At 68.7% G+C, this 17,013-nt stretch overlaps 2 protein-coding genes across 2 annotated transcripts; both read left to right on the top strand.

Annotated features, from left to right (window-relative positions):
• The first annotated feature begins 1,935 nt into the window (after nt 1-1,935).
• Nucleotides 1,936-10,319, top strand: EHD2 (EH domain containing 2). The gene is made up of 5 exons (XM_090053534.1): nt 1,936-2,904; nt 3,948-4,045; nt 5,635-6,047; nt 7,554-7,718; nt 8,781-10,319. The coding sequence occupies exons 1-5, from the start codon at nt 2,507-2,509 to the stop codon at nt 9,321-9,323; spliced, it is 1,617 nt and encodes a 538-aa protein (XP_089909660.1). The 5' UTR covers nt 1,936-2,506; the 3' UTR covers nt 9,324-10,319.
• A 1,055-nt stretch (nt 10,320-11,374) lies between these two features.
• Nucleotides 11,375-15,969, top strand: NOP53 (NOP53 ribosome biogenesis factor). Its single transcript, XM_090054843.1, has 13 exons — nt 11,375-11,620; nt 11,741-11,805; nt 11,910-12,000; nt 12,223-12,428; nt 12,667-12,737; nt 12,886-12,981; nt 13,202-13,306; nt 13,423-13,596; nt 14,212-14,387; nt 14,522-14,588; nt 15,104-15,180; nt 15,374-15,430; nt 15,931-15,969. The coding sequence occupies exons 1-13, from the start codon at nt 11,397-11,399 to the stop codon at nt 15,935-15,937; spliced, it is 1,416 nt and encodes a 471-aa protein (XP_089910969.1). The 5' UTR covers nt 11,375-11,396; the 3' UTR covers nt 15,938-15,969.
• The last annotated feature ends 1,044 nt before the right edge of the window (nt 15,970-17,013 follow it).

Here is a 17,013-nt window from a genome sequence, read left to right as displayed (position 1 = left end):
GGGGGCACTAGGGTGGGGTCGGGGGGGCGCTGGGCTGAGGCGGGGGCACTGGGGTGGGGCCGGGGGGCACTAGGGTGGGGGCGGGAGGGCACTGGGTGGGGTCAGGAGGGCACAGGGGTGGGGGCGGGGGGGGCACTGGGCTGAGGCGGGGGGCACTAGGGTGGGGTCGGGGGGACGCTGGGCTGAGGCGGGGGCACTGGGCTGAGGTCAGGGGGCACTAGGGTGGGGTGAGGGGGCACTGGGCTGAGGCGGGGGACACTGGGGTGGGGAGGGGGGCACTGGGGTGGGGGCAGGGGGACACTGGGCTGAGGCGGGGGGCACTAGGGTGGGGGCGGGAGGGCACTGGGGTGGGGCCAGGGGGGCACTAGGGTGGGGTGAGGGGGCACTGGGCTGAGGCGGGGGCACTGGGCTGAGGCGGGGGACACTGGGGTGGGGTCAGGGGGGCACTAGGGTGGGGCGGGGGGGCACTAGGCTGAGGCGGGGGCACTGGGCTGAGGTCAGGGGGCACTAGGGTGGGGTCAGGGGGCACTAGGTTGGGGCGGGGGGGCACTGGGCTGAGGCGGGGGCACTGGCAGGGTGGGGGGGCACTGGGGTGGGGTCAGGGGGCACCAGGGTGGGGGCGGGAGGGCACTGGGTGGGGTCAGGAGGGCACAGGGGTGGGGGCGGGGGGGGCACTGGGCTGAGGCGGGGGGCACTAGGGTGGGGTCGGGGGGACGCTGGGCTGAGGCGGGGGCACTGGGGTGGGGCCGGGGGGCACTAGGGTGGGGGCGGGAGGGCACTGGGCTGAGGCGGGGGCACTGGGGTGGGGTCAGGGGGGCACTAGGGTGGGGGCGGGAGGGCACTGGGTGGGGTCAGGAGGGCACAGGGGTGGGGGCGGGGGGGCACTGGGCTGAGGCGGGGGCACTAGGGTGGGGTCAGGGGGCACTGGGCTGAGGCGGGGGCACTGGGGTGGGGTCAGGGGGGCACTAGGGTGGGGGCGGGAGGGCACAGGGGTGGGGGCGGGGGGGCACTGGGCTGAGGCGGGGGCACTGGGGTGGGGTGAGGGGGCACTGGGCTGAGGCGGGGGGCACTAGGGTGGGGTCGGGGGGGCGCTGGGCTGAGGCGGGGGCGGGGGGGCACTGGGCTGGGGTCAGGGGGCACTGGGGTGGGGGCGGGGGGGCACTGGGCTGAGGCGGGGGGCACTAGGGTGGGGAGGGGGGCACTGGGGTGGGGGCAGGGGGACACTAGGGTGGGGTGAGGGGGCACTGGGCTGAGGCGGGGGACACTGGGGTGGGGTCAGGGGGCACTAGGGTGGGGTCAGGGGGGCACTAGGTTGGGGCGGGGGGGCACTGGGCTGAGGCGGGGGCACTGGCAGGGCGGGGGGGCACTGGGGTGGGGTCAGGGGGCACCAGGGTGGGGGCGGGAGGGCACTGGGTGGGGTCAGGAGGGCACAGGGGTGGGGGCGGGGGGGCACTGGGCTGAGGCGGGGGCACTAGGGTGGGGTCGGGGGGACGCTGGGCTGAGGCGGGGGCACTGGGGTGGGGCCGGGGGGCACTAGGGTGGGGGCGGGAGGGCACTGGGCTGAGGCGGGGGCACTGGGGTGGGGTCAGGGGGGCACTAGGGTGGGGGCGGGAGGGCACTGGGTGGGGTCAGGAGGGCACAGGGGTGGGGGCGGGGGGGCACTGGGCTGAGGCGGGGGCACTGGGGTGGGGTCAGGGGGGCACTAGGGTGGGGGCGGGGGGCACTGGGCTGAGGCGGGGGCACTGGGGTGGGGTGAGGGGGCACTGGGCTGAGGCGGGGGGCACTAGGGTGGGGTCGGGGGGGCGCTGGGCTGAGGCGGGGGCACTGGCGGGGCGGGGCGGGGCGAGGGGTGCCGCTGTGTCCGCATCCGCCGCGGGGTGGCGCCCCCGGCCGGCGCGGCCCCGTTAATGTATGCTAATATATGCAGGGGTATGCTAATGCGGCCCGACCCGCGCCCGGGCGGCCCCTTGCGCCGCGGCCGCCGCCCGCTCGCCTCAGAGCTCGGCCGGGCCGTGGCCGCGCCGCCGCTCGCCGGGACCCAGCGGCTCCGGAGCCGGTAGACCCCCGCCCCTGCCCGGGCTCCCGCGACCCGCCAGCCGCCCCGAGAGACCCCGTAGCCCCTGCCCTGGGGAGATCCCGCCCAGCCCCCGCAAGGACCCTCCTGGATCCCGCCCCCCTCTCCGGAGACCCTGCTCCCCGGGCAGACCGCGCCCGTGCCGGGGACTCCCTGACCCCGCGAGGGATCCCGTAGCCCCCCCGGTCCGGCCGGTCGCTCTCCGAGGCAGCCGGCAGCTCCGGCCCCGGCAGATTCCCGCCGGACCCCGATCCAGACCCCGCCGGGCCCGCCCGGTCCCCCAGGAGAGCCCGGCCCGCCGGCTCGCTGGAGAGCGCCCAGGCGTGCGGGCTCCCCGCGCCCGCGGCGGGGCCAGCGGAGGCCGCGGGGCTCGGGCAGGGGGGGGCCGTCCCGGGGCGCCGGGGCCGGGGCCGGGGCCGGGGCCGCGGCGCGATGTTCAGCTGGCTGCGCAAGCAGGAGAAGGCGGCGCCCGAGGTGATCCGCACGGTGACCGAGGGGCTCAAGGAGCTGTACAAGCGCAAGCTGGAGCCGGTGGAGGAGCTGTACCGCTTCCACGACTTCCACTCGCCCGCGCTGGAGGACGCCGACTTCGACAGCAAGCCCATGGTGCTGGTGATGGGGCAGTACAGCACGGGCAAGACCACCTTCATCCGCTACCTGCTGGAGCAGGACGTGCCGGGCAGCCGCGTGGGGCCCGAGCCCACCACCGACACCTTCACCGCCATCATGCACGGCGAGGCCGAGCGCCTCGTGCCCGGCAACGCCGTGGTCGTGGACCCCAAGAAACCCTTCCGCAAGCTGCACCCTTTCGGCAACGCCTTCCTCAACCGGTGGGTCCCGGCCGGGGCAGGACCCCGCGCCCCCCGGCTGGGACCCCCAGGCAGGCCCCGCTCCCGCCACGCAGCGCCACCGATGGCCCCGGTCCTCCAGAGCCTTCCCAGCATGCCCCTCTCCCGCCCCCCACCAGGGCAGTGCCCCCGGGGTCTCTGCCTATGGACAGGGTCACGCCAGGGGTCATGTCTGGGCTGCAAGACCCCCCGCTCCCCTCCTCCCCAGCCCCCTTCCCCCACTAAAGATCCCGGGTGTCTGGGCCCCCACCCCTGCCCTCCCTGGCTCAGGCGGCCTTGCCCCGCAGGGCCTGCCCCCCCCCCCCCCATTCATGCCAGGGCAGGGGAGGCGAGATTTCCCCCCCAAGGCCAGGCCCGGGCTGGGGGGGGCAGGATGATGCAGGCATCAGGAATGCAGTGCTCCCTGCCAAGGCCCCCGTGTCCCTGCGCCGCCCCCCCGCCCGCCCTGGAAAGACGGCGTCACAGCGCCAGCTGTGCTGGGCAGGGCTGAGATGGGCCCGATCCCGGCCGGGGGGGTCTGTGCAGCCCTGAGCACCTCTTATCCCGGCTGGGGGGGTCCATGCAACTCCGAGTACCCCTTATCCCTGCCGGGGGGGGGTCTGTGCAGCCCCAAGCACCTCTTATCCCAGCTGGGGGGGTCCGTGCAACTCCGAGTACCCCTTATCCCTGCCGGGGGGGGGGTCTGTGCAGCCCCAAGCACCTCTTATCCCGGGCGGGGGGGTCTGTGCAGCCCCGAGCACCTCTTATCCCGGCTGGGGGGGTCCGTGCAACTCCGAGTACCCCTTATCGCAGCCGGGGGGGGGGTCTGTGCAGCCCTGAGCACCCCTTATCTTGGCTGGGGGGGGGGTCCATGCAGCTCTGAGTACCCCTTATCCCATGTCATAGCCCATCCTGGCCCCCCTTGCTGCACCTGGTGCTGTGCAGCCCCCCAGGCAGGGGGGAGCTGAGGCCTGGGCCCAGGGTGGAACCCGGTGTCTGGGCCCCCCAGCTCGGAGGCTAACGCACCCCCCCTTGCTGCCCCCCAGGTTCATGTGCGCGGAGCTGCCTAACCAGGTCCTGGAGAGCATCACCCTCATCGACACCCCTGGCATCCTCTCCGGGGCCAAGCAGCGCGTCAACCGGGGTAAGGGGCGGGGGGGCTCGCCATGGGGGCAACCCGGGGGAGGGGGTCCCAGGGGCTGCTGGGGGGCCTGGACACCTGAGCCCTCTCCCGGGAGGAGCAGCAGACCTAACGGGTTGGAGCAGTGGGCTCTTCGTGCCTCAGTTTCCCTCTCTCTGATGGGGATCCCTGACGCTCAGCCCTCTCCTTGCCGGCTCTGGGCCAGGAGACCCCTGGCAGTGGGGGCTCTGGGCTTGCCCTGGCGTGGGGCCGAGGGTGGCGGGGGGCCAGGGTCCCACCCCACGGCCCGTGCCAAGCCCCCCCAGCCCGTGGGCTCCCCGCCAGCAAACACTGACTCAGCCCCGGGCGACAGGAGGGAAAACAAAGGAGCTTTTCCCAAACAGAGGAAGCAGCTGGGGAGGGGGGCCGGGGCGGGGGTCCCCAGGGTCTGCTCAGCACCACGGGCTCCCACTGCTGCTCCCGGCGGGCAGTGAGGGTGCTTGTGGCTGCACGGACCCCCCAGGCTGGGATTGGGGGTCCTCGGGGCTGCACAGACCCCCCTGGCCCACCTGGAGATGCGGCTGCTTCTGCGGGGGAGACACAGGGCTGCTTAGACAAGGCCTGGCCTTGCCCCCCCCATAACCCCATGCCCCTTCCAGAGCCAGGAGTCCTGCGTGCCCCCCCTCCCCCCAGCCTGCAACCCCTGGACTCTGCCCCGCCACACAACCCCCCAGAAGTGGCTGCATTGCAGCAGCCGGCCAGGACCCTCCCCGTGCCGCGCCCCAGAAGTGGCTGCATCGCAGCAGCCGCTGGGCCTGGAGCAGGGCTGGGAGGGCATTGGGGGCGGTCGGGGCTGCATTCCAGCCCCCCCCCCCCATGGAGGGGGGGGGGTGTCCGTGCCTCGAGGTATGTGGGGAATCCAGCTGGAGCAGAGGTCCTGGCGCTCCGCAAACATGGGGAGGGGGGCCCTCGTGCACCCTCGTGCAAGCTGAGGCAGGCACAGTGCCCAGGGACCTGGCACGAGCCGGGCGGGGCGGGAGGCTCCTCCCACGGCCTTGGCAGAGGGATGCGGGGGTGGGGGGACGACACACGGCTGTCTTGTAGCCAGACCGTCCCAGAGTGGGGAGAGAACCCAGGCGTCCAGACCCCCATCTCAGCCCCACTCCCCTCCCAGAGAACCAGGCGTCCGGGCTCCCACCCCCACCCCTGGGCGCCCAGGCCCCTCTGGGGCAGGGCCCAGCAGCTGGACCCGGAGCTGGGTGCGGCTGGCTCTGGGGTGGGCTGTGCCGCACGGCCCTGGGCTCGGCTCAGACTTGCCTTTTTTGGTGCGAAGTTGGGACCAGAGGGGGGGGTCCAAGAGGGGGGGTCTGGCCAGTCTCCAGCCCCCGCTGGGCCACCAGGGAGGGACCTGCCGGCCTGGGCCAGGGTGGGGGGGTGGCAATTGCAGCCCCCGCCCCCCCGCCCCATCACCCCGTCCCCTCCACGCCCACCTGGGAGCCGTGCTGGGGGGTGGGGGGCCGGGACTGGGAGCGCAGGCTGGGGGGATCGGGGGGCTGTGGGCCCCAGTACCTGGAGGCCCCGCGAGCCCCCCCTCACCCTATCCCTGCCCGCAGGCTATGACTTCCCGGCCGTGCTGCGCTGGTTCGCGGAGCGCGTGGACCGCGTGGTGCTGCTCTTCGACGCGCACAAGCTGGAGATCTCGGACGAGCTGGCGGGCGCCATCGCGGCGCTGCGCGGGCACGAGGACAAGGTGCGCGTGGTGCTGAACAAGGCGGACGCGGTGGGGCCGCAGCAGCTGCTGCGCGTCTACGGGGCGCTGCTGTGGGCGCTGGGCAAGGCCTTCAACACGCCCGAGGTGCTGCGCGTCTACGTGGGCTCCTTCTGGGCCGAGCCGCTGTGCCGCCCCGAGCAGCGCCACCTCTTTGAGCTGGAGGAGCTCGACCTCTTCCACGACATCCAGGCCCTGCCGCGCCGCGCCGCCCTGCGCCAGCTCAGCGACCTGGTCAAGCGCGCCCGCCTCGTCCGGGTGAGCGGGCACGGCGGGCGGCGGGCTGGGAGCCCCGCCCCGGCTCGGTGTGCCCACCTGGGGCGGGGGGGGGTGGTACTGGGGTCCAGGCCGGGAGCCTCGTGCCACCTCAGTGACCTTGCCAGGTCCAGGTGAGCTCGGGGGGCTGCGGGGCCCAGGTTGGGAGCCCCGCACCATCTCAGTGACCTCATCGGGTGTGCCCACCTGGTGCAGGTGAGTGGGGGGTGCGGGGGGGGCATCGAGATCTGGGCCGGCTCAGGGACCTCGCGGGGGGTGCCCACCTGGTGCCGGGGACGTGGAGGGCGGGGTCGCCCGGGTCCCCTCCACCCGGGGCAGCTGCAGCCCCCGGTGGGGCCCAACTCGTGCCCTCCTGCCCAGGCTCTGAGTCACACTGGGGGGGTCGGGGGGGGGGGGCTCGCGCCTCTTGTCCGGAATGTTCCACGGCGCGGGATGGGCGCGGTGGGGGGGGCCGGAATGTTCCACCGCCCTGGGCCGGGCTCCCCGGAGCGAGGGGGGTGCACCTGGGCTGGGGGGGAGCAGCTGCATTAACCCTTTCCCCCCCAGCCCCTGGTTCTCCTTCCCCCCTGCCCCCTCCCCATCATCCAGTTTGTCCCAGGCCCTCCCAGTTTGCTCCAATCCCTGTCCCAGTCCCTCCCTTGTCCCCCTACTGGGGGGGGAATTTCTCCCATGATGCTCCTGGGACGGGCTTCCCCCCCCCCCACATCCTGGCCTGGTTTCTTTGTTAAGTCTCTAATGAGGTCGAAGTTTCCGCAGCCTTGATTACCCCGGTCATTAGTGCCCCCGTCCCGGATCCCAGCCCAGACCCCTCCAGTTTACACCCCACATTGTGGGGGGGAGGGGGGGGGCTCTAGCTCCCAGCCGGAGCTACAGGATCAGGCCGGATTGGGCCCCTGCCAAGCAGGGGGCGGGGGGGTCTGGGGGAGGAAGCTGGCCAGGCCCCCACCCTCTGCCTTATCTTTTCCTGCCACCTGCCGTGGCTCTTTGTGCACTGGGGGCTTCCGACCCCCCGCTTCCTGTGCCCCCCCGGCCCTGTCTCTGCCAGGATCGGGCCCCGCGCCCCTCCCAGCACTGGCAGGGAACCCGGGCGTCCGGGCCCCGCTGCTCCCCCGCCCCTTCCCGCTCCCGTCTTGGAGAACCCAGGGGTCCTCATTGTCTTCTCAGTTTGCCCCAGTCCTTGTTCCAGTCCCTCCCAGTTTTCCTCCCATTCTTCCCAGTTTGCCCAAAGCCTTGTCCCAGCCCCCCACAGCTTGCCCCAGTCTTTCCCAGCTTGCCCCAATCCTTGTCCCAGCCCCTCCCAGTTTTCCTGCCAGTGTTCTCAGTTTGTCCCAATCCTTGCCCAGTGCCTCCCAGCTTACCCCAGTCCTTGTCCCAGTGCCTCCCAGCTTGCCCCCAGTCCCAGCCAGGGGCTTCATGCAGCAAGGGGCGCTGGGCCAGGCAGGGTGACATGGGGTGCAATGTGGTGTCTGACCCGTGCCCACCCCCCAGGTGCATGCCCATGTGCTGAGTGCGCTGCGCCGAGAGATGCCCTCGATGTTCGGGAAAGAGCAGCGCAAGCGGCAGCTCATCGCTGACCTGCCCGCGCTCTTCACCCGCGTCCAGCTGGAGCAGCGCGTCCCGCCTGGCGACTTCCCCGACTGCGCCCGCATGCAGGTCAGGGCCGGGGTCGGGGCTGGGGCCAGGGGTCATCTTACCCCTCTCCTGCCAGCCTGCGCCTGGCTCCTGGCACCTGGGTGGACTGGGATGGGGCCTGGGCCAGGGCAGTCTGCCCAGCTAGGGGTTGCAGGAGTGTGTATGCTGACGTGTGCGTGGTTGCATGTGCATATGTGCACATGTGAGCATAGGTGTACATGCAGGTGTTTGTGCATGCATGTGTGCCCATGGCATGTACACATGTCCTTGTGCATATGAGTGTGTTTGGGTGTGTGTATGGGTATGTGTGTGTATGCATGTGTGCTTGCATGCAGGTGTGCGCTGGGTGTGTCTTTGTGTGTGCATATGTGCATGTGTAGGTGTCCATGCCAGTGTGAGTGCGTGTATGTTTACGCATGTATGTGTGTGTATGCATGTTTGTGTGCTTTCATGCGCATGTGTGTGCATGTGTTCCCATGCTTGCATATCCATGTGTGTGTTTGTGTGTCCATACATGTACATATGTGTCCATGTGTGCGTGTGTCTATACTCATAGATATGTGCCCATCTGTGTGCTTATGTATCCAGGTGTGCTTTCATGTGCATACATGTCCATGTGTGGTTACTTCTCCATGCATATCATGCATGTCCATGTGTGTCTGCGTGAGCTTCCACGTGCACGTGGGTCCGTGTGTGTGCTCCAAGTGCCTGCGTGTCCATGGGTGTGGTTGCGTGTCCATGTACATGCATGCATTTCCATGTAGTTCCATGTGTATCTGTGTGTGTGTTTCCATGTGCACATGTGTTTCCACGTGTTCCACGTATGTTTCCGCATGCTTCCAGGTCCATGTGTGTCTGTGTCCATGCACATACATGTCCACATGTGCTTCCATGGGCACGTGTCCATGTGTGTCCATGCACGTATATGCATGTCCATGTTTGCGCTTGCATGTGCCCATGTGTGGTTGTGTGTCCATGCGTATACATACATGTCTGCGTGTTTGCTTCCACGTTTGCATCCGTGCTTGCATGCCTGCGCTCCTCCACATGTACGCACACATGTGCCCCCCTATCCCCCCCCAGGAGCTGCTGCAGGTCCATGACTTCACCAAGTTTCCGCCGCTGAAGCCGCGGCTGCTGGAGGCGCTGGACGAGCTGCTGACCCGCGACATCGCGCAGCTGATGCCACTGCTGCGGCAGGAGGAGGCAGCGCCAGCGCCGGACGTGCAGGGCGGCGCCTTCGCCGGGGCCATGCGCGGGCCCTTCGCTGAGGAGGAGGAGGGCGAGGAGGAGGAGGAGGAGGGCGCGGGCGAGGACGGCGAGTGGGTGGTGACCAAGGACAAGCCCAAGTATGACGAGATCTTCTACACGCTGGCGCCGCAGGACGGGAAGCTGAGCGGGCCCAAGGCGCGGAGCTGGATGGTGACCACGCGCCTGCCCAACTCAGTGCTGGGCCGCATCTGGCAGCTGAGCGACGTGGACCGTGACGGCATGCTGGACGCCGAGGAGTTCGCCCTGGCCTCCCACCTCATCGGCGCCAAGCTGGAGGGCCGCGGGCTGCCGACCGACCTGCCGCGCCACCTCGTGCCCCCCTCCAAGCGCCGCCACGGGGGCGCCGCCGACTGAGCCCCGCCGCCCCCCGGCCTGCCGGGTGCCTGGGCTCAGCCCCCAGCTCCTGTTTCCCCTCCCGGAGTGGGGACAACACCCAGGTGCCCGGGCTCCCAGCCCCGTGCCCCCCACTCAGCCCAGCCCCCAGCTCAGCCCCACGGGGGCTCCCGGCCTGTATCCCGATGCCCCCCAGCCCTGGGACCCCCCCACATCCAGCCCAACCCCCTGCCAGGCTGATACCACGCCCTCCCCCATACCCCTGCCCCCCCCACGTGGCTGCTGTGTCCAGCCACTCGGTGCTACAGACCCATTGATCCGCCCCCACCAAAGAGGCAAGACCCCCTCCCAAGGACTGCTGAGGGGGGGCACAGATCTGAGGATTAACCCCCCAAGATGCCGGCCCCCCTAGTGCCCCCCACTTTGGACTTGCCCCATGGGGCCATATCTCCCCCCCAGCCCCTGTCTCAGCCCCAGCTGGAGGGCCAGGGCGGTGATAGGGGGCATTTCCATTCCAGCCTGTGCATTTTGGCTAGTGACCTCGCACAACTGCCCCCCTCTTGCACAACTGCCTCCCTGCCACACCCAGCTTGTTAGCTTCTATAGGACACTCCCCCCCTTGTTATCATGCCCTTTGTTAGCTGCCTCGAGACCCTCTGCAACCCCCCCTGGCTGGTGGCACAGCTCGTGCAAAAAGCCTCACACAAGGACCTGTGAAAACTTTCCCAATTCGAGACCCCCAGGCCCTGGGACTGCCCCCCCCCCAACAAGACACTACAGGGGTGGCAGGGCCTGTCAGCCCCTCCATGTTCCCCCCCCCAGACATCTGGGGGCAGTTTTATGTGACCCCCCCCAGCTTCATCCCCCTCCCTGGAGCTGGCTGAGAACCAGGCCCCCCCCAATGGGGGTGGGGTAGTTGGGGGGTGAGGACCCTGGACCCCCCCGGTTTCCATGGCGTCAGCCCCCACCCCGTCTGTGCATCTGTCTGTCTGCTGCAATAAAGAGGTCTCGCCTTCACCAGTTGCCCGTGCCGTCTCTGCCCCCCCCCCCCCCGGCCCTGATACCCCCTCCAGCCCTGCCCCCCCATGGCCCCCCCACGCTCCTTGCCCTGTCCCCTGCTGGCCCAGATTGGGCCCATCCGGCCCTGCCCCCTCTCTCCTCCAGCCCCCGCCCCCCCAGGGGTTGAAGGGGATGGGGGGGGGGGGTGGCACACATGAGGGAGTGTTGAGCGTACACGTGTCTGCACGTGGGTGTGAGTGCATGTGTGTGCACGCATGTTTCCGGCTGTGCACACACGGGCCTGCATGAAGGCATGTGACTGCGTGTGTGTGTATGGGCACAATTGTGTGTGCAGGCACATGGGTGTGTGCACGTGATGGTGAGTGCACATTTGTGTGTGTGCACATATACATATATGTGTACGGACACAAGTTTGTGCAGGCACATGTGTGACAATCGAACATACGCGTGTGGATGTGTGTGTGTATATGCACACGTGTACAGACACGTTTATGCAGGCACAAGTGTGACAAGTGCATCTGTGCATATGCAGAGGCACATGCCGGTATGGATACAAGTTTGTGTGCAAGAACATGTGTGACCTGAATGCATGTGCGCATGCATGAGTCTGTGCGCACATGAGTGTGTCTGGGCATTCGTGTATGTGCGCGGGCAAGTGTGCGTGTGTGCACGTGTCTACATGTGGGGGAAGGCTCCGGATTGGGCACCTAGAGGGCGGGAGAGGGGCGGAGTTAAACCGGATTAAGCCCCCGCTCGAATCTGCCGATCACGGCCCCACGCTCAAACAAAAATCCCCACTCCCTCTTTGCGGGCCGAGGAGAATGGCTGCCGCTCGCAGGGAGGGGCATGCGGGCGGGGGGGGTCTTTTTTTTTTTATCGGAGGGGCGGCGGTGCGGAATCAGCGGATACCGATCCACACCGCGCTCCCCCTTTCCCCTCCCAAGATGGCGGCGCGGGGGGGGTGGAAGCAGCTCCTTTCAGCACTTCCGGTTCCCTATCCCAAGAGCGCGGGGGGGGGGGGAGAAGCCGCTCGCTCTGTCGTCACTTCCGGCACATACGTCTACCTTTCCCAAGATGGCGGCGCCCAGGGCAGCCGCGCGCGGTGCGGCGGCCCCGGCCTCGGGCTTCCTGGGGCTGCGGCCCGAGGCCCGCGATCCCGCCGACGCCGCCCGGCGCCGCAACCGGGGCAGCCGCAGCCGCAAGAAGGGCTGGAAGCGCTGGCGGGGGCCCGAGGCGGCGCTGGGCCGCGAGCTCGACGCCTTCTTGCACGACGTGTCCGCGCAGCAGCGCCTGGCGGGGTGCGGCGGGGGGGGCGTATGGCTCTGGGGTCCCCAGCATGGGCAGGGGTCCCCTGAGGGAAGGGCCTGGGGTTGAGCAGGGCGGGGGCCGCGTCGAGTGACGGGTGTCTCCCCTGCCAGGGGGCTGGTGGCCGAGAAGCCGGACGAGAGCCTGTTCTTCGTGGACACTGGGAATGATGAGGAAGGTGGGAGCGGGACCCCATCCCCGAGCCCCCGTTTTGGGGGGGGGCAGGCACCCCTAAATCCAGCCCCTGTGAGCCCGGCCCCCCTTGACGTGTCTCTCCCGCAGCCCCAGAGCCGGCGCCGCGCCACAGACGGGAGAAGCCGCTGCGCATCGACCTTATCTTGCAGCCGGACTCCAAGGTCCCGGCACCCAAGGAGTAAGTGACCCCAGGGGGGCTTCCCCCCGGCTCGGGGGAGGAGGGGGGCTGAGAAGGGCTTGGGGAAGGGGACCTCCTGAGCAGCCCCCCCAGTGCCACAGGCTGCTCGTGCCTCAGTTTCCCTGCTCGTAAAGAGGGACTGGGACACCTGGGCTCTGCCCTAGCCTGGGGAGGGGACTGGACACTTGGGTTTTCAGCTCTGACCCCATCCCCCCCCCCCAGTATCTTGTCCCACCAGGTGCCCAATGGGAAGAAGCGGAAGAGGAAGCAGCGGCTGTGGACGGCGCTGGCCGAGCGGGGGATGGTGCCCCGGGCACAGCGCCTCCTGCAGGCCCGGTGCCAGGCCGCGCCGCCCCCGAAGCTGCCAGCTGCTGAAATTGGGCGCGTCGACCCGGCCAGGGGTTTCTATGACCTCTGGTCAGACTCCAGTACGACCCGGCGGGGGTGGGGAGCGGAGGGCGCCCAGACACCTGGGGTCTCTCCCTTCTCTCTGGCAGGGCAGGACGGTCTGGTGCTTAACTCGGGAGGCCGGGGAGACCAGACTCCCGAGTTCTCCCCGCTTCCTGAAGGCACAGGCACGGCTCGCTGGGGGCTTGCCTGAGACCCGGCAAGGTTGCTACGGGAGTGAAGCCACTGCCCCAGCTGACCCCATGGCTCCCCCCGCAGATCCCCTGGACAGCGCCGTGAAGGGACAGGAGGCCTGGTTCCTGGAGCAGACCAAGAAGCTGAGAGTCAAGGTGGGTTTTGGGGGGGACTTAATCCCATGGTGGAGGGGGGTCTAGGGCATGGTTAACCCCACAGCTGAGCTGCTGTGGAGGTGTATGCACTCTGGGGGGTTAGGGGGGCAGGGCTTAACCCCAGCCCTACACATGCTCGCCCCCCCAGCGGCCCACCAGGCTGTGCAAGAAGCCGTCGACGCTGCCGGCTGTCGAGGTTGTGGCCCCTGGAGCCTCGTACAACCCCAGCTTCCAGGCCCACCAGGTAGGAGCTATGGTGCCAGGCTTGCTGGAAAGGAATAGCAGACGCCCATGCATTATGGGAAGGGGGGCAGCTTTGTACACCATGGGGCTATGGGGTGGGGGGCTCTGGGATGCGTCTGGGGGAGGTTGGGCTCCGTAGGGGGGTCCCAGGTCCTCCAGCCATGGGGGGCTGGGTCCTGACCCCCATCTCTGTCCACCACCCCTTTCCCCCCCACCCCCAGACACTGCTGCTCCAGGCCCATGAGACGGAGCTGAAGAGGCAGAAGGCCGAGGAGAGGCTGGAGCGGCAGCTGCGCTTCCCCACTGCTGCCGAGGCCCCCACGGAGGTGAGGGGGGTGGCCCCCAGCCTGGGGCAGGGCTGGAAGTGGGGGAGTCTCTCCAGCCCTGGGAGGGGATGTACAGGGTAAACCCTTCTCCCATCTTTCCCTGCCCCCCCATGCAGGAGTCAGCCTTCCAGGAGCAGTGCGAGGGGCTGCTGGAGGAGTCGGGGGATGAGGGGGGCGAGGAGCTACCACAGGAAGAGCCCGAAGCCCCCGCCCCGGCCCCAGCCCCAGCCCCATCACGGGGAAAGAAGACGGAGCAGCAGCGCAAGCGAGAGAAGGAGGCCAGGAATCTGGTGAGTGGGACTGAGAAGAGGAGGAATAGTCTGGGGTCCTTCTCCTCCATCCCCTCTTTGCCGGCGTATGATGAGTTGGGCTAGTCTCAGTCCAGGATGCTTCCAGATGGGGGGGGGGGGCTCTCACCCCAGGGACCCTGCAGGCCTCTCCTGGGTGGCCCCAGGGGGTGGGATGCAGGAGAGTGTGGGACTGGCAGCCTGGATCTTCTGCCCCCATCTCGGAGCTCAGCGGGGCCTGATGGCAGCGCCAGGGGCTGGCAGCCAGGACACCTGGGTTCTTTCTCCATTTCTTAGCTGGAGTCCTGGGTTCTCTCCCTGGCCCTAGGAGAGCAGTGCGGGTTTTGGGGGGTGAGGACAGCACGGGGATGGGAGCCCGGACACCTGGCTTCTTTCCCTGACTGTGAGGGAGCAGCAGGGGCTGAGAAGCCCAGACTCCTGCGTTCCCTTTCTGGTTGGGGGTGTCATTGAAGGGACTCCCTTGGTTCTCTCCTTGGCTGGGTGAGAGCAGGGCAGGGCCGGGAACCCAGACACCTGGGTGCTCTCCCGGGCCGTGGGAGGGCAGCAAGGTGAGGGGGGGACAGGGTGCAGGTGTCTGACATGTTTCCCCCCTCCTAGGCAGTCCAGCAGGCGCGGGAGCAGGTGGCGCGGCGTGGGCGCCAGGAGCTCTTCCGGCTCCGCTCCATCCGGCGCCAGGTGACGCAGCGCCAGGCCGAGCTGCTGCGGCGCCGTCGCCTCCGGCTGCAACGACGCCAGGCCCAGGCCAACGCCCCCCGGCGCCTCGGCCGCCTCCGGTCAGCGGTGGTGGGGCACGGGCTGGGGGCCCGGATGCCTGGGTTCTCTGCAGCTCTGGGGGTGGGGGAAGGCTGGGGGGTGGGGGGCTCCGTGCTGGTGGGCCATCACGGTCTAAGCTTCCGTCCCCTCGCAGGTATGAAGACCCCGACCTGCAGGTGCAGCTGAGCGAAGAGCTGCCCGAGTCCCTGCGGGTCCTGAAGGTCAGTGGGCGCCTGTGCCCATCCCTTGGCCTCAGGGCTGCTGGAGGGGGGGCATCAAACTGCCCCTCCACCCCCCACTGCTAAGACACCTGGGTTCCAGACTGTTCAGTGGTTAGATGGGGACAGATTGATGACTGGAGACCTGGAGCCAGGCAGGGCTCTCTTCCCCACCTTCATGGGGTGGGGGCATTGGGTTGGAGCCAGATGCCCAGACTCCTGGGTTCATCCCCCCAGCTTGGGGAGGCCACGTGGTCCAGCACTGGGTGCTCAGACTCCTGGGTCCCGTTCCCGCAGCGTTAGAGGGAAAGTAGCTGGTGCCCAGTGATGAGACCCATCCTTGCGCTATGAGGATTCCCGGCGGGAATGTGAAGTCACTGGGGGACCCCAGCAGCGCTGTGCAGGCGGGGCTGGGGCTGAGGGCACCAGCTGAGCGGGGGGTAGAGGGACAACGACCGGGGGTGGGAGGGGGGTAGTTGGGGCAGCCCCCTCTTCTCTGACAGCTCCTCTGTGCTTAGCCCGAGGGCAGCCTCCTGCGTGACCGCTTCAAGAGCCTGCAGAAGAGGAACCTCATTGAGCCCCGAGAGAGAGCCAAGTGAGTTGGGGGGCTTCAGGGTTAGTGGGGGGCAGGTCTGGCGCAGCTCTGGGAGCAGAGGAGTGCCAAGGTCTGGGTCCCTGCCTTGGCTGGGGTGTGGCGAAATGTGTGAAAGGGCTGCCCCCCCCGCGGCTGGCTGGGGGCCGGGGCAGACCAAGGCTGTAACGCCACCCCCCACCCCCTGTGGCCCCAGGTTCAAGAGGAAATACAGGCTCAAGTACGTGGAGAAGCGCGCCTTCCGCGAAGTCACGTGAGTCCCAGCGCTGGCCATGGGGGTGCGAGGCTGAGCCGTGGGGCTGCCCTGTGGTATTGAGCAATGGCGCGAGGCGAGGTGGCGGGGCTGCCACTGACCCTGGCCCAGAGCCATGAGGACTGGGGGGTGGGGCTGGGGGGGTGCTCTCAGAGCACAGCCCAGTGGCAGGGCCTGGGAGGTTGAACTGGCCTGGAGCACAGCCCAATGGTTGGGGATGCAGGGCTGGGAGGTGGAGCTTCCGTGGGACAGGGAGGCATGGGGCTGGGGGGTGGGGTTTTTGCAGAGCACAGCCCAGTGGTGTCAGGCCATGGGGCTGGGAGGTGGGGTTTCTGCATCCTGGTTCAGGGGCATGGAGGCATGGGGCTGGGAGGCGGGACTGCTCGGTGGCACAGACCAATGGTGTGAGGGAAGCGGGGCTGCCCCAGTGTAGACCAGTTGTGTGGGGCTGGGAGACGGGGCTGCCCCTGCCCTGATGCCACTTTCTCTTTCCCTTACAGGTTGTAGCCACCCCACAATAAAGCTCCTTTGCCCCCTGCTGCCTGGCTGTGTCCTTCCCTGCGTCTGGCCCTCGCCTGGGATGGGGGCCAGAGCCCACTAACACCCCCGGGAGGTGGGGGTGGGGCGGGGGGGGCAGTTGTCCCAGGCCATGGATCTGTCCTGCAGCGGCTGCTCTGAACAGGCCCCTCACCCGCCCCCACCCTCACCTGTTTGGTCCTCCTGTGCCTCCATCTATGCTGGAGCCGGACACCTGGGTTCTGCCCCCACCCCCTTTCCATGGGACAGTGCCCCCAGCTTGGCCTGGCACCTTCTTGGGGTGGGGGGTGCAGTACTGAACATTTGTAGCCCCCCTCCCCCCAAGGCTAGGGGGCTCAGGTGTAGGGGTCTCCTAGAGGGGTTACAGCTGGGGTCACCCTGCGTGGCCACAACCACGGCTATGACGCACAGTGTGCGGCTTACCCAGGGTGGGGGGCGCACAGCTCCAGCATCGCCGCACGGCTGCATGCAGCACAGGGCCTGGGGCGGGGGCAACCCGTATGCCTGAGTTCTGGACCCCTGGGTTCTGGGGGAGGGGCATGGATAAATGCCAGGAGGCCTGGTCCCAAAGTCCCCATGTGATGGGGGAGGGTCTCCTTTGCTAAGACGGCAGGGGGAGAGCCCAGGTGTCCTGCCCCCACCCCAAATACCCACTTCTCTAACCCAGGAGTCCTGGTTCTGCATCTCTTCCCCCCCAGCCCCATCCTCTTGGGGAGCTGGGAGAAGAACCCAGGTGTCCTACCACACACCCCACCCCACTGCACTAAAGGCAGTGACACACACACACACATGCACCCACACACACTTCTTTGCAGTGATGCACACCCCACCCCTGCCCAGCACATGCTGCCATAGCACAGCACACACGTGTGTTGGTGGAGGGACAAGGCTCCAGGTCACGTCTCAGGCACCAGCCTCCGTGCTCGGGATTGGGGCTTTGCTGCGGGGGAGAAGGGGGGACAACTTCAGCCCCCTCCTCCTGCTGCGGCCGTAATCTTGGTGGCGCCGGTGAAGTGGAGATCAGCTGCCAGGAGTCAATATTGACC

The sequence above is a fragment of the Crocodylus siamensis genome, chromosome 6 (assembly GCF_052110815.1).
Source record: "Crocodylus siamensis isolate JL-2025a chromosome 6, ASM5211081v1, whole genome shotgun sequence".
NCBI classification, from domain to species: domain Eukaryota; kingdom Metazoa; phylum Chordata; order Crocodylia; family Crocodylidae; genus Crocodylus; species Crocodylus siamensis.
The sequence above is the reverse complement of the archived record's forward strand: the minus strand, read 5'-3'. Positions and strand labels throughout refer to the sequence as shown.

Bases quoted from the DNA above. Each gene is read 5' to 3' on its own strand.
- EHD2 (XM_090053534.1), top strand. From the start codon at position 2,507: ATGTTCAGCTGGCTGCGCAAGCAGGAGAAGGCGGCGCCCGAGGTGATC. The intron at 2,905-3,947 runs GTGGGTCCCGGC...GCTGCCCCCCAG, and splicing joins GGCAACGCCTTCCTCAACCG to GTTCATGTGCGCGGAGCTGC. The intron at 4,046-5,634 runs GTAAGGGGCGGG...CCCTGCCCGCAG, and splicing joins CAAGCAGCGCGTCAACCGGG to GCTATGACTTCCCGGCCGTG.
- NOP53 (XM_090054843.1), top strand. From the start codon at position 11,397: ATGGCGGCGCCCAGGGCAGCCGCGCGCGGTGCGGCGGCCCCGGCCTCG. The intron at 11,621-11,740 runs GTGCGGCGGGGG...CTCCCCTGCCAG, and splicing joins GCGCAGCAGCGCCTGGCGGG to GGGGCTGGTGGCCGAGAAGC. The intron at 12,982-13,201 runs GTAGGAGCTATG...CCCCACCCCCAG, and splicing joins CCAGCTTCCAGGCCCACCAG to ACACTGCTGCTCCAGGCCCA.